Source organism: Purpureocillium lilacinum (genome assembly GCF_023168085.1).
Source record: "Purpureocillium lilacinum CBS 284.36 DNA, scaffold_4, whole genome shotgun sequence".
NCBI classification, from domain to species: domain Eukaryota; kingdom Fungi; phylum Ascomycota; class Sordariomycetes; order Hypocreales; family Ophiocordycipitaceae; genus Purpureocillium; species Purpureocillium lilacinum.
The window spans coordinates 3257065-3271659 of record NW_027072114.1 but is presented as its reverse complement, the minus strand read 5'-3'; the positions used below and the strand labels follow the sequence as shown (position 1 = coordinate 3271659).

General features: G+C 61.7%; 2 protein-coding genes across 2 annotated transcripts; both read left to right on the top strand.

The window, feature by feature from the left end:
- Nucleotides 1–1670: 1670 nt before the first annotated feature.
- Nucleotides 1671–3811, top strand: PLICBS_006150 (uncharacterized protein; the record flags this gene model as incomplete). The annotated part of the gene is made up of 2 exons (XM_018319915.2): nucleotides 1671–3198; nucleotides 3252–3811. The coding sequence occupies 2 exons, from the start codon at nucleotides 1671–1673 to the stop codon at nucleotides 3809–3811; spliced, it is 2088 nt and encodes a 695-aa protein (XP_018182389.1).
- A 7044-nt stretch (nucleotides 3812–10855) lies between these two features.
- On the top strand, nucleotides 10856–13539 carry PLICBS_006149 (uncharacterized protein; the record flags this gene model as incomplete). The annotated part of the gene is made up of 3 exons (XM_018319911.2): nucleotides 10856–11974; nucleotides 12026–12207; nucleotides 12267–13539. The coding sequence occupies 3 exons, from the start codon at nucleotides 10856–10858 to the stop codon at nucleotides 13537–13539; spliced, it is 2574 nt and encodes an 857-aa protein (XP_018182385.1).
- Between the last annotated feature and the right edge of the window lie 1056 nt (nucleotides 13540–14595).

Genomic DNA, 14595 nt, shown 5'->3' with positions numbered 1-14595 from the left:
GACGAGACGCAGACGACTGTGCTGCATCTGCACGCGACAATGCCAGTGCTAATATATTTAAAGATGTGCCGCAATGCCAACGCCAGCGCGTGACATGGACAAGCGAGCATGATGGCAGAAGCCGGAAACCGGGGCGCGTGGGCCGGGGGCCGGGACCGGGACCCCCTGTCGCACCGGGGCAGCATGCCGAGTTGCGGAGCGGCCGTCCGGCGCCAAAAGCGAGACACGGCCGGGACAGTCAGTCAGGCATGTCGAGGTCTCGTGACGCTCCCTCGCAAGAGACATTCCACTCAGTGCGCAAAGAGGATCGCGAAACGCAATTGGTGGTCTGCGTGTACGGACTGCCTCGACAAGGCAAGGTAGTTAGCCCTTCGTCACGAGCGCAGAACGGCCCTCATTTGCCATACGAGGTCCGGACCGCTCCATCGCCCCCCCCGGTCCGTCTCCCCCGCCTTTTGCAGTGCCTGACAGGGCGTGCATGGGTGCGGCCGGCGAGGTGCGGTGCTTGAAGGAAACGTAGCATCCGCACTGCAGGACGGCCACTCTGCCCGCCACAACCCGTTGAGTGAGGTGCCTGCGTGGGAAAAAGGGCGGGCTGTCCAACAGCAACAGCACCAGCACGGGCAGGGCAATCTCGAGCGCCCTCTGGCTGCCCTCATTGGCAAGTGCCTCATCCCCACCGCCAATTTAACCTCTGAGTCTCGCAGTTGGCCTCGATTGGCGGCTCGTTGGGGAATGGGCGAGCAGGGCGTTCCAGTGGCGGACGGCCGGGGCGGGCAGGCATGCGGCGCCAGCATTCCAGAGGTCGCTCCCGTCGCGCCATCCATTGCAGTGATGGGACGGTGATACAGCATGTACTCGTAAGGTTTTCTGGCAGGGTAAAGTGAGTTCAAGGTTCAGCGCCCACGGTGCCGCGCCTCCCGCACAATGCATCATTCGGGGGGGCTGCCCTCCACTGGAAAATGCCAGCGCTAGTGAATGGCCGGCACTGAGACGGCCCTGTAGGTACCTAACCTTGAACCCGCCTCGCCCACTGCCCCGGTTTTCATTCCCGCCCTGCGGCCGACAGTGGAGGGAGCAGGGCAGCTCCGTCAATCGCTGGCTTCACCCACTGCCCGTCCAGTCAGCGCCTCCAGTCCACTATCGGGCCAGCGACGACTCACTCCACGCCCGGAGCAGGCTCCACCCCAACCCGCCCGGGCCCCCCCCCCAGCTGCCACTCGCGAGCTCCCATCCATGCACGACGCCCACTGACTGCCCGTCTCTGGCCGGCCTCTTTCAACCTCAACCGTTTGATCGTCCATCGCTGCCGCTCTGCTTCGACATCCACCACCGCTCTCCGCGCCTCTCCGGCCCGCTGCCGCCGCCCTCGCCGTCTGCTACAAGGCACACAACACCGCGCCCATGTCCTTGTTATAGAGGAGCCTCGACCTTGGTCCCCTCCCTCTGCCCGCCGAATCCCTCCCTCGTCCGCCCGCGCTCCCGCTTCAACGTGGTGACTCCGGCGCGCCGAACCTCGTCCGCCGGCCGCCACGCCTGGCACCTCGTCGTGCACGACGCGACACAGCGTCACGGTGTACGAGCCCACTCGCTGCTGTCATCCCCATTGACGTGTAGGACCTTGGGACTAAATCAGACGCTGTGCAGATAAGTTTTGTGCCGGCGCAACCATGAACGGCCCGCCACAGCCCCGAATGACGACGACTTTACCTTCCGACAAACCTACGCCCGGCCGACCCAATGTTGTTCAAGATGCAGCCTCTGCCGTTTCGCGTGATGCCTCTGCATCTCCAGCTCAACCCGCGCTCCTCTTCCAAACCAACACTATCGCGCCCTCTCCTCCCCCATCTCAGATAGAACCGCAGCACGCGAGGCCGCTGCCAACGACTTCTCAACCCTCCCAGGATAAGTCCTCTCACGGCCCCGCGACGCCCCTTCGAATATCAACAGACCTCTTGTCGCGTAGCCCGAACGCGTCGGCTCTTCCGCCGCCCGATTCGCTTAGTTCCAACAGGAACCTGTCGCCGTCGCGGTTCATGACGCGCAAGGCCTCCGCCGGCAGCCTCCCTTCAGTGTCGAGAACGCCGAGCCTCAAGGCCGCCCTCACCAACAGCATCGGATCCGCTGGGACCAACAGCGTCATCCCGAGTCCCGTCATCGCGGCGATGGGCGACATGACACCCCTACCGAGCCCCCTGCTGTCAGGCGACTCCCCCGGACCGTGGAAGAAGCTGGGCGGCGCCGAGCCCACCTCGCCCCCTCGAACACGCGCTCGGCTACGGAGCCTGGGAGAGGCATCGATTCTCGTCACGTCTGGAGGCGAGCCAATCGAAGTGGCTGCGTCTCACGCCTCCAGACGCAAGATGTATGCCAACCTCGACGGGGCAAACAACGTCCCACCGCCAGTCTCCCACGACGTCCAGCAGTCCCTGCAGCCCCAGCACTCGAGAGCTCGGAGCGTCAGCGACTACGTTCCGGAGCCGATGTCCTCGCCTAAGCGACCCGTGGTCGTCTCGGGCTCCCATGCTAGGATTGGCCCCTCGGATGGCATGGAGGCGCATATCAGGAGGGAACCCAACTATGCAGAGTCCCGTGGCTTGACTGCCGTTGCACAACCCCCCACGCCCCCGCCCAGCGAGTCATCAAGAGACTCGACTGACGCGACCAAGCCCAAGGAGTCGCGGTTCGAGTATTTCCAAGCCCGGACCAGGGGCGACAACAAGTTGCGGCGATGGAGGGCCATAAGTTTCCTCGGCCAGGGCACGTTCAGCCGGGTCATGCTTGCTACAAGTCAGGCGGACCCCAACGGCGGCTCTAGGGAGTCGAGTTCCGGCCCGCTGTCGCCCGCCGTCGACGGCAGCATGGACCGCAAGAAGCTGGTGGCCATAAAAGTCTGCGAGCATGGTCCCCGTGGTGGAGCGTCCGAGGAACGCGTCGAGATGAGCTTGAAGCGCGAGCTCGAGATTATGCAGAGCATACACCACCCGTCACTGGTCAACCTCAAGGCGTGGAGTATCGAGCCTACGCGGGCCATCCTGGTACTCAGCTACTGCCCAGGCGGCGACCTATTCGACATTGCGACGGCGCACCGGAGTCTTCTGAAACCGGCACTTATGAGGAGAATGTTTGCCGAGGTCGTGGGCGCGGTCGGCTACCTGCACGAGCGACGCATCGTCCATCGAGACATAAAGCTCGAGAGTAAGTCTAGACTGTGATTTAGTGTGTGGATGTACCAGGCTGACCTTGTCCAGACGTCCTCGTCAACCTGACGCCGGAAGAGCTCGGAGACCCGTCCGTTGACTGGCAGACATTCCCCCACTCCATCGTCACCTTGGCCGACCTTGGTCTCTCTCGGCGCATCGCCGATGATGAGAAGCTCGAGACGCGATGTGGCTCCGATGACTATGCCGCTCCCGAGGTCATCATGGGTCAGCCCTACGACGGGCGCGCCACCGACGCCTGGTCCCTCGGCGTGCTGCTGTACGCCCTGCTCGAGGCCCGTCTCCCCTTCGATCCACATCCTGGGATGAGCGATGCGCACCGCATGCGCAGCCGCACCAGCCACCGCATCGCGCGAGTGGAGTGGCGATGGGCCGAGTACGCCGGCGAGGACGGCGACCACGAGGCCAACGAGGCCAAGTTTGCCGAGAACGATCTCCTCGGCGCCATGGAGATCACCGAGGGCCTCCTCAAGCGGGCCCGCAGCCGCTGGAGCGTCGCCAAGGTGGCCGCGCAAGAATGGGTGCGGGATGCCCTCAAGATCCCCGGCGGGCTCCAGTTTAGGGAAGAGGACGACGGACAGGAGGTCTAAACGACACCATCTCTATCCGGCACCCCCCTGTCCTCCGTACCTGGATGTTTAGCACGGCACCATTTCGACTATCGTCCGCCTCTTTTAACCCCCTTTCTTCTTTTTCCGATTCGAAGACAGACGTCCTATTTCTCACTTGTTCAATTCAACCGCACGTCATGGCGTTTTGTTCACCACCTATACCTATACCAACATATATATATACCTCCTATGGGCTTCGCTTCAGACCTTTTCGACACAACGAGTCTTTTCTTTAGGGACCGCTTCGTCTCCCCCCTTTCGCCGGGGTTTCTTTTTCTTTTTCGATTTTAGCCCCGTCCTCCTCCCTTCCTTTGCGCCACGGGAGTGGGAGAGAGCGGGGAGGGAAGGCAGGAGCTTTGCCATGTTAAATGGATAACGATGTACACTGGCGGCGCACGGGGCGATTGGAACGAAGAGCGTGGTGGGAGGGAGAGAGACAGATGGAGGGAGGGAACCAAGAGCTGAGACGGATAAAGGGTCCGGTCGCTCGGTCGATGGGGGAGTCGGGGCACGAATATCGGCGCGTGGACGGACGGACGGACGACAAGACGGATGGATGGATGGAGAGGCAGGATGGAATGGAATGGAATGGCATGATATGGCGTGGGATGGGATGGGATGGGAAGGGCGGATTGGCATGGTGAGTCCGTTGGCTTCTCAGACGAAAGTGTATTGTACGCATTGAATGCCGCCGCAGCAGAGCCGGGACAAAAAAGCTCGGAATAGACCAGTGGCTGGACAGCTCGAGCCCCTTGCTTTCGTGGCTGCTGGAACTGCAATGCTGCTTCGTACTGACAGTACAGTACTTCTACCTTCTAATGTGTTACACAGCTCTTGGTTTGTGAACAGCGAGCCGCTACCGTCGGGGTACTTGGATCGCGACAGGCCGCGCCATCTCCAATCACAGGGAATACGAAACCCATTCGGAGGGAAAAAGGGATGACTCGGGTCTGCCATTGCTACAATTTACTTCGTACATCACACAGCTTGTAACGGAGCAGTCACGCGATCGGAAGCCCTCGGGCGCGTGACCACTACGGCGGAAGCTCATCGTCGAGCGACACGGAGAGACGGGCAAGACAAGCCCCTACATGTTTGCTTTTTGCTCGGGCATGCCGAGGCGCGCGCGCCGAACCATCTGCGCCCTTTCATTCTGCAGCAGCGACGACGGCGAGTACAAAGTACGAAGCACAGCCTGTGACACGACGGCCCAACAGCCAGTGCGAGGCATCACGTCGGCATACATGCCGTCCAATCTATCCCGACCCACGGAATACGGATATGTATGCTCCCGTGGCGGATGCCAAGCTGCTGCCCGGCAAAAGCGCCAACGGCCGAGGACCAGCTCCCCGACGGTCTGCGCACTTTCTCATGTTTCTTCTGCTCCTGCTTCTACGACGCTCACGCCTGGACCTGAGTGGACTTCGCTCCATCGCCAGGGGCGAGACGTGTTGACGGATCTCGGGCGACGGGCTGCGACGGGCGTCGGACGCGTCGGCGCCGTGCAACGGGACTCGGGCCGGTGCCGTGAGGGGGGAGGAAGGTATCCGTGGGCGAATCATCCCGGGGTTCGACCTCCGCCACTCCGCCTGACTTGATATCAATCTCCTTCCCCATATCTACGTACGGGGGTCTCGAAAACCAGCGTTCCTGCCAGAGCTGCCGGCCCGTCGGGGCCTGTCACGCTGCCTGACATGACTGCAGGCAGCGCCTCTGAGGGTGTGCGAACCACGGGCGAGCGTCCAGCCTTTCCCATTTGCGGCTCAAAGGGGCAGAAGCCGACCAGCTGCCACATTTGACAGCATACGAGCTGTCGCTGTTCCGCCGGCCTTGGAGAGAGCACACATGGCTTGTCCGCGCAGCCAGCGGACGCAGCGATATTGAGAGAACCTTAATATAGAAGCATGCATGATCGCCGTCCCCAAACACCCAAGTCGGGTCGGGCCTCTTACTTTCGTACCGACCGTGCACTCAGAGACGATGTTGTCTTACCCCGGCGGCTGACGACGGACAAAGGAGAACACAGTGTCTGAGACACGTCCGGGGGAGCCTGATCTTGCCGCTCCGAAGACTGGGCCGCATCGGCTCAGTGTTGGTCGGACCCTTGGCGCGCCCTTCGCTCGGGACGGGCAGAAAGACGTTGGCCAAGAGGGCGCGACACTGTCTCGACAGCAACGTCCCTGGCGGAACGGTGCCGTCCAAGGCGCCAGGGCAGGCTGCAGGGCGGCAAACCCGAGCGAGCATGGGAAGGGGTGAGAACGGGCTCACACGCGCATGATGGCTGACTTCCCATGCAGCTCGGTGAGCTTGGCAGACGGGATGCAGGCAGAGCTCAGCGAGCCGTGGCCGAGAGCAATACGAAAGGGTGGCTCATTCTAGAACGATGCACCCTGCAATGTTGCGCCTGTCGTGCCAGGCCAAGCGGTTGCCCGACGCCGTCAGGTTGGACGCCAGAGAGGCAGCCGCGAGGCCAAGCTCGTCTGCCACGCAGTCCGCGATTCGTGGCGCGGCCAGAGCCATCTCCGATCAGAAGCAAACGTGAAGTCGGTGCAGAGAGGCTTTCAGAGGCGATCTTTGAGGCTTGTGTTGCTGCGCCGCGGGGCCGATGACGATGATGCCACGACGGACCCCCAGTTTTCTCATCAGAGAATGGAAGGTAGTGGGCCACGGGGCTGTAAAACTGATACACGGAGACCAGGCGATCAGTCCCCATCACGGGCCCATCAGCCAGGCAGGGCTATCCGGCGCTCGCAAGGCTGAGAAGCCAAGGTGGCTCATCACTGCCTCGACGCGAGACGATCAAGGTCTGACTCAGGGAATCAGGCCAGATCCCGCCGCGACCTGCGCGAGCGACGCGCCGAGCGAGCCGCAGGCAAGGGGACCAGCGAATGTGGCAGACTTGTCCGTTATCACTTGCCTGTTGAGTTCAGAGGCTGTCGTATGCCCCGGGCCACAATCCGAGGTTGGTCATCGATATGCTGATGAGGCTGCCGCCTTTGTCCCAGAAGAGGAGGTCGTTTGGACGCGACCAATCAGCCAAGCCCGCCTACGGCTATTGCCGGACTGGCAGTCAATCCCAGGGCGGCCGGAGCAATACCAGCTGGTGATATCGTCGTCTGTGAGCCGCCTCCCCTCGCCTCGTTTGACGGGAGGCCGATGTGGGCAGCTGACGGGGCGCGACGTCGATCTCATCCCCACGTCCAGACCGGGGATGCCTCAGGTGAGGAGCACTGGTTGACCGGACCTCAAATTTCCTCTTCCACTGTTTAATGTCCAGACGAGACCCTGCCGCAGGTGCTGGTCCCAATCGGTTCGAACCGGTCGTGGGCTGCGCCAAACAAGGGGGGAAGAAGGGGCCCCTCCGTCGTGGACCACGCACCTGGGGTTTGCGTGATGGGACGCACATCCTTCAATTAGCGTCTTGCCGTGCTAGATGCTCCGTACTGAATGGCAGATTCAATGGTGGTGCGGCAATCGTGTCTCGACTAGCTTCGTGTCAAGTCAGACTTGGTGCTGCCCTGGCTACTGCCCTCGTTGGTCGCCTTGGTCACGGAGCTGGGCTGGGATGAAGCAAGCACGACGTACATGGCATGATGACCAAACCAGTTCCAACGTGGGCCGTTACTGTAGCCCTGCACGAGTGCTCCGTCGATAGTGTCGGGGTCGGGACTCCCTGCCGCCGGCTCTGGACTCGACCGCTGCCCCCATGTTGCTCCACGAAATACAACCTTTTAGACGCACTTGATCAATCCAACAATCGCGACTCCCCGGACGCCATTGTTTTGCGGGGTCGGTACGACATCACGGGGGACCCAGGTGAACGCGATCAGCGGCATTGGCCCTTTGGAGCGCCGTGATCCGGTCTGCACCCACGAGGCGATGCCACGGCCGGGCACCGCTTTCTCGGGACTTGCAACGGCGGCTCACGTCCGGACACGACAGTAGCGTAATGTATCCCAGGCTCGGAACGTCTGATGCCGCTGTGCGCCTGCCTGGCATGAGTGAGATGCGAGCCCTTGGCAAGCTTCTGGGCCTCGACGGCTTCAACTTGCATGAGTTTGACGCGCCAGCCCACCGGATGCGAGTGGGATGGAGCCGGGCCCGGCTTGTGCTCGAGGCCTGGCCCGAACCTGAAGCCTTTACGTGATCAGCCCCCAAACATGGGTGGTGGCGTTGGAGAGCGTCTCCTGCTGGTCCAGAATAAAACCAGGCTTCCCCGGAACCCATCCCACACACCCGCATCGTGGCACAAGCCTTGGAGCGCGATGACCCCCATCGGTGCGGAGAGAAGGAGGTGGTTTGCTTTCTCACCCACACAGAGGCTTTTGGTGTCATCATCTTGCCACTGGGTCATGACGACCCTGCCGCGTGTGTGCTGCACACAGGGGCAGCATACAGTATCAGTTGCAGACGTCTTCGAGGGTGCCGCTACCACGGGTATGCATGCCCTCATCACACGTCATGGCATGACTGTTGGCCGCCGTCTTGTGCGACGCGCGCGAAAAAAAAAAACAACTGTCGATGCGTCGGTGAGGGGTCGGGTGCTGCTATTTGTGTGCACTGCGCTCGGTGCGTCGCCCTCGGCATACCATCCCACGTCGTTGGTCGCCTCTTGCTGCGGTTGGTCTCAGCAAGTCAGCTGAATGAGGACCACTTGGTACAGTTCAGAGCGCGTGTCGCAGGGCCCTCGCGAGCTGCCAGGAAGGCCAGGCCTGGCCAGGGCGGGCTCGCGCAGAGGTGGGCGGGCTCGTGGCAGATCTCTCCATCCCCACAAAGACCCCGAATCTCGACGGCTGTCTCTCCCGTCGGCTCACATGGCCTGTTCTGCTTCCTTCCGCCTGTCCGTACGAAGGGGCCAGTCAGTCGACATTGACCTCACCGTCCTCGGTCTGGGATGCCCGTCGCACGTGCCGGCCGGAGGAAGCGTCGCGAGGGCCTGCAAACGCCGCAGAGAATTGCACCCCTTCGCACGCGAGACCGGGTATTGCTGCAGGCATTGGGCCCCCGGGGTAAGTGACGGAGTGAGCGAGCCGCGGGCCCTGCATCCCTGGCCGGACCCGCCTGCCCAAGTTTCCAACTCCCTCCGCGGCCACTGGCGCCATCGAGTGTGGCCCCAGCCCCAGGCCCCGTCAGCTTGGCGATTCGCTCCAAGGGCACTCGCTGCCTGAGTCGTGCGCAGACCCCACCGGCGGCGTGGTTGTGGTTCGCCCTGATGCTGGTGCCGGTGCTGGAGCTGGAGCTGGAGCCCGCTATTCGCAGCCCTCGCGCGTCTCTCGCCTCGGTCCAGCCAGCGGCCGTGGGGACGCTTCGGCCAAAGCTCGTCGTCGGCTGTGGCCCATGCTCTCGCGGCTGGCAGGCAACACAGTCGAGAGGGCTCGATATCCGCCTGCGACCCGGACTCGCACCGCCAGCGGCTGTCGCTGACCGCCCGCGCATGCACGCACCTTTATCCGAGGTGCAGGCCCGGCAGAGGCAGAGCCTGCGACGGAGCGCCTCCAGCACACAGACAACGGCCCGTTTGTCTCGTCGCTTGGGGTGGTGCAGCGTCCTGGTACCCGCCTCGTTGGTGCGCCGCACCACATTGTGCCAGTAGCAGCCCTCCACTGCCTCCATGGCCCCGGCCATCATCCGGGCCGTGGCGCCGCCACGAGGAGATCCGATCCTGGGTGCGCTGCGGACGCCGTGCTCAGCGCTGGACCTGGAGAGAGCGCGGTGAGGCTTGAGGTGAGGCAGACGACGCCGACAGGAATGGCTGCCATCGCGAGAGGCCCTCGTCGTCATCGTCGAGCGCCCGACACGGCGTCCCTTCCACAAGCTTGCTCCTGGTGCCCGTTGGCGATGTGCGAGGCGTCCCCGGGGGCGCCGGCGCATTTCCTTGTCTCTTGTGGCGTACCCCCTCCTCGACGCCCGCGACGAATCACCGCCGCGGGCGACAGGCGGAATCCTTCTGGAATCGCTCCTCGTCCCGGCCTGTCTGACTTTAGCGGACGCAGTGCCTTGGGGCCGTCCCCAGCTCGGGAGCCCTGGGGTGTGCCAGGGGGCGGTATCATGCCGTCGTGATTGGCGCCTTTTCCTCGTGTGCGGTGGCTCACGGCCATATCACCTTCTTCTTCAGGCCGACGGTGGCATTCCCACACATGCCGTCCCCCCCCCCCATCCCATCCCACAGCCGCCCAGCTCAGTGGTCCAGAGGCCCTGTTGCTCCTCCGCCGTCTTCCCATCTGCTTCGCCTGTCGCAATGCCAGCCCAGCCCGCATTAGGTTACATCCCCTCTTCGCCGGCGCGCTCTTTACTCCCCCGTCCTGCCCACTCGCTCTCCACTTCACCCGTCGTCTCGTCTTGCAGCCCCAGGCCTGTGCTGTGAAGGTCCTCCTCGTAGGTAGCCTGCGCCGTCCGGTCCCGTCCTGTGCCTCTCTCTTCCTCTCTTCCCTTATCTCGCCCCGGCGGAGCTGACCCCAGCACCAAGGCCTTCCCCCAGACACCGTTGTCGAAACAGGCTATTGGCTTTCCCTTCCCGGCAAGTTAGGCGAGGGAACTTTTGCTCCCTCTCACCTCCTGCGCGCGTGGCTTGGCCTCCACAGCAGCAGGCTCTCTCCCTCACTAACGTCGACGCTGGGCAACGGCGCAACGACCCAGCCAGCTGTCGCGGGGAGAGCGCCCTATCGATCTCCCGTCCACATCAGTCAACTCCCGGCGACGAAATCGACCTTGCCCGTCCGTCCTTGCCTTGCCATTTCGATCCGATACGACGTCGGTAGGCCTGCTCTCGCTTTTTGTTCTGATTTTGCGCCCTCATCCGTAACGGGCGAGTATGGGCTCTCCTGCCGGCCTGGCAGTCCTTTCGTCCTCCGTCCCGGTCTGATCACTCGGCTCGCCACTGCCACGAGTGATGAATCCTCGTGCCGGCGATTGAGAAACCCCCAACCGAGGCTCTCGACTCGTTCGAGTCTCGTCCACTAAACTGACTGACTTCCAGCCGGCCGACCGAGCGCCCTCGCTCAGTCTGTTTGGCTCGTCGTCGTCATGTTTAACCATCCGTCGAATAAGCCTCAACCCTCTGGCTTTGACAACGACACTTTCGGCTTCTCTCCACAGCCCTGGACCAGGTTCGACACCAACCAAGGCGCGACGTCGTCGTCCGTGGGACACCCTCACCACCCCAGCCATGGAGACAACCAATCCTTCCACGCCTCCTCCGACATGGACTGGTCGACGACACCGTCAGAGGTGCCCTCGGGCTACCACGACGACACCCAGGGATCCAACGAGATGGAGCTCGACAATCTGGCGTCTGGAGGCGGCGTCGGCCGCCTGGTAGCACACTTCGAAAACAAAGGCTTCAACCCTTTTGAGAACAAGACCTCTGCGCCTCCGCTGCCTCCCAGGCCCAGTCACAGCGTCCAGATCCCTCAACAGACACCCCAAGTTGGCTCAAGACCCCAGTTCGACAACATGGGATACTTTGGCTCCCACGGTGGTGGCTCGAACGGATTCAACCCCAATCGGATCGCGACGCCTATCCAGAGCCCCGTCGAGTCCCAGTGGGGTTCGTTCACCATGCAGTCGAGGATGATGAGCCCCATCGCGACCAACTCACCAGCCATACCGTTCGGCGGTTTCCAGGACAACTCTCGCGTGACCAGCCCTGGGGTCGGGCCCTCGTCCGGGCCGTTTGGGAACCTAGACGACTTCATGTCCGGGAACCGAGTTCAAAGTCCAATCGCCCCATCCCCGATCCCGTCGTCTCAGATGGCTCCATCGCCGATGATGGCGTCTCCAATGGTAGCGTCTCCCACACAGACGGCGCAGCCTGTGGGAGGTACACCCGGATTCGAGATCTGGCGGCCCCCTGGATCGGTCACTATCAAGACGGAGCCCCAGACCCCCAACCCGATCGCCAGCCCCGGTGGCTACTTCAAGCCGCCCGTACCAACGACACCGAAACCGAACATGAATGCTGGAAACCAGTTCATCCTCGAGTTTAACCCGAGTGCCAGCGCAAAAGCCAAGGGCAAGGCTCCCGCGAAACCTCCGAGGCCGCGCGTATTGCCCCCTGTGCCGGCCCCATTTAGCCCAGAGGTGAAGCAGGAGCCGGCTACACCGCAGCCGTCCGATGTGCCGCCTTCATCCACCCCTCTGCCGGTAAGTGTTCCCATGATCACTTCTAGAGCCTTCGCTGATTTGTCGACACAGAACCAGAGGCAAGGATCGATTACTCTCCGTGCTCAGGGTGGAACTCGACCGTCACGGGAACAGGTTCCTGCTGAGGCTTGGGAGCAATTCAAGTCAACCATCCGAACCCTCTATCTCGAGGAGAGAAGACCGCTGAAAGAAGTCATGTCCATCATGGCTGAGAAGTACAACTTTCAAGCGACGTAAGTTTCGTCCTCGTGTGGTTTTCGGGGAGCTGGGTGTGTGAGCTTACATGTTATAGGCCAAAGATGTACAAGACGCGGTTTTCCCAATGGGGTTTCGTAAAGAACAACACAGAGGAGGAAGTCAAGAGGCTATTGTCCATGAAATTCCAGCGCGACGCCGAGGGCAAAGTGTCCGAATTCGTCCGAAACGGAAGGGTCGTGAACCTGGGCACCTATCTCAAGAGGAAGGGCGTGACCGAGTACGACCTGATCGACTTCGAGCTGCCCGCAGACCTGCCGGCCCACGTGCGATGCCGAACGCCGACGCCACCCCCCACGCCGGGCTACTTGCAGTCGCCGGACCTGGTACGAGCCCAGGAACTCGTCGTTGGGAACATGAGAAAGGCGTTCCTCCACAGCAGGCAGTTCGAGGTGGAAACGGACGCCCAGATTGGCTGGCCGGTGACGATGGTCTGGGGCGCGGGATCGAGCGATTTACTGATGGAAGCCAACTTTTATTTCGAAGCCAGGGACGCTGACCAGGGTGGCCACTTCCTCATGCGGGCGTTCAAGCAGCTGGAGGTTGACCTGAAGAAGCTCTCTCCGCTTGGCATCAACGAACTCCTCCTGGGCATGGTCCACCGGGACCCCGGTATGATGACGGCGCTCTGCAAGTACCTTGCGGCGTACTCAAGCACCAACCTGGAGCGGTCGCATCCTCTTCGGCAAATCTTCACCTGCCTGTACGAGGTTCAGCAGAAGCACGGTTCCGTGACGCTCTCAGAACTGTTGTGGGGAAGCTTCCCGACCATAGCGGACGAGCTCGAGGCCATATACAGCCGCCGCCACCCATACGTTGCACGGACGTGGATTGACCTAGCCTTGTTCTACAACCACGTCAACCCGGAGCGGCTGGAGAAGCTCGTCGTCGAGCTGCGAGCCCTCCAACGCCCGCTGGACCAGCGGCATGGCACCAACAGCGTCGAGTCGCTGACGCTGCGATACGCCATCTTGCAGCTGCTTTATGCCGCATCGCCGAACAGCGACGCGACGAAGCATGCCGCGCATGACGTGTGGAACCATATGCGCGGGATGGGCGTGGTGTTTCCCGTTCGCGACGCCAAGCCCAACGTCTACTGCTACCACAGCCCGGTCAAGGTGGACCCTTGGACGAAGCGATGCCGACGACGATACGACTCTGGCGTTGCCATCATGGAGACCCATGTTGGGGTCAAGGTTCACCCGTACTTTGAGGAAGATTTCCACACGACTGTCCACGCGCCGGATGCTCAGGAGGCATGGTCGTCGGCCATCAACCATATGCACTCGTCGAAGTGGTCTTTCATCTAAGCCGGTTAATCTGCGACTGAGCGCCGCCGCTTCTTGAGTTACGGCCTGGACAAGAGCGAGAATACGTTAGCGGTCTGAAATTCTGGACGATACCATGGGAGCCACGGCACCTTTCAGGGCGACGCTCCCCTATACCCCGGGCGAAAAACAAAAACGCAGCCACCAATGGGCTGCACATCTTGGTGCCTTTTTTATTGTTGTCAATCATCTCTCAAAGAGCCTGGAGTCTCGGCACACACCCAAATGATTTGCTTTTGCTTTGGGATTCTCTACCGTCAACATTCATCATTTAGTATATCCGCCCCGCTGGGTTGCTTTATCAGGCCGGCGTTTTTGGATGCTCATCATTGCCATGCAGGCGGGCACGGCGATTGTGTATATTATAAGGCGGGATTCGGTTATGGGCAAACGCTGTCACCGTCGGCATGGAGACGGCGGCGGGAAAGGTTGAGCGACTGGCGATTAACGACGCTGACGACGCTGACGAGATCGAGTGGCAGGGCGTGTTGCCGGCGGCGACGAAGAAGAAAGACGAGTCTCGAGCTGATGGCTCTGGAGACCGCATGACTGGGGAGAGAAGAGGAGAGGAGTGGGGAAACGGAATGGCACAGTCGGTGCTGCGCTGGAACCTGGATGGCAGGCGTGGACAGGACGGAAGGAGCAGTTGAGCTGCCTCCTGCCCAACAACCCGAGGCGTCCACGGCCTCGCAACGAGAAAACAATATTGCCAGAGGCAGCGACACAAACACAATAATGATGCAAATTATCTACCTATCACGGGAACTGTGCCGAGCACTGACTACCAACGTGACGCCGCCGTGAGACCCAAAGTATGACATGGCTCTGTGGTTGTAATGCATCTGAAACCGAGCTCACGGGCGGCATTTTGAGTGAGCACTTACACGTGGGTGCCATGATACCGCCGCGGGCAAGCAAGACAAAGCAGCGTCCAATTACCAAGGCGTTCGGCATTAGTGTGAAGATGAGGACGCATTCCTCTGTGCCCACTGCACGGTGAAGAGCACAGTCATCGTCTCGCAGATAAAGTTGCGTCGG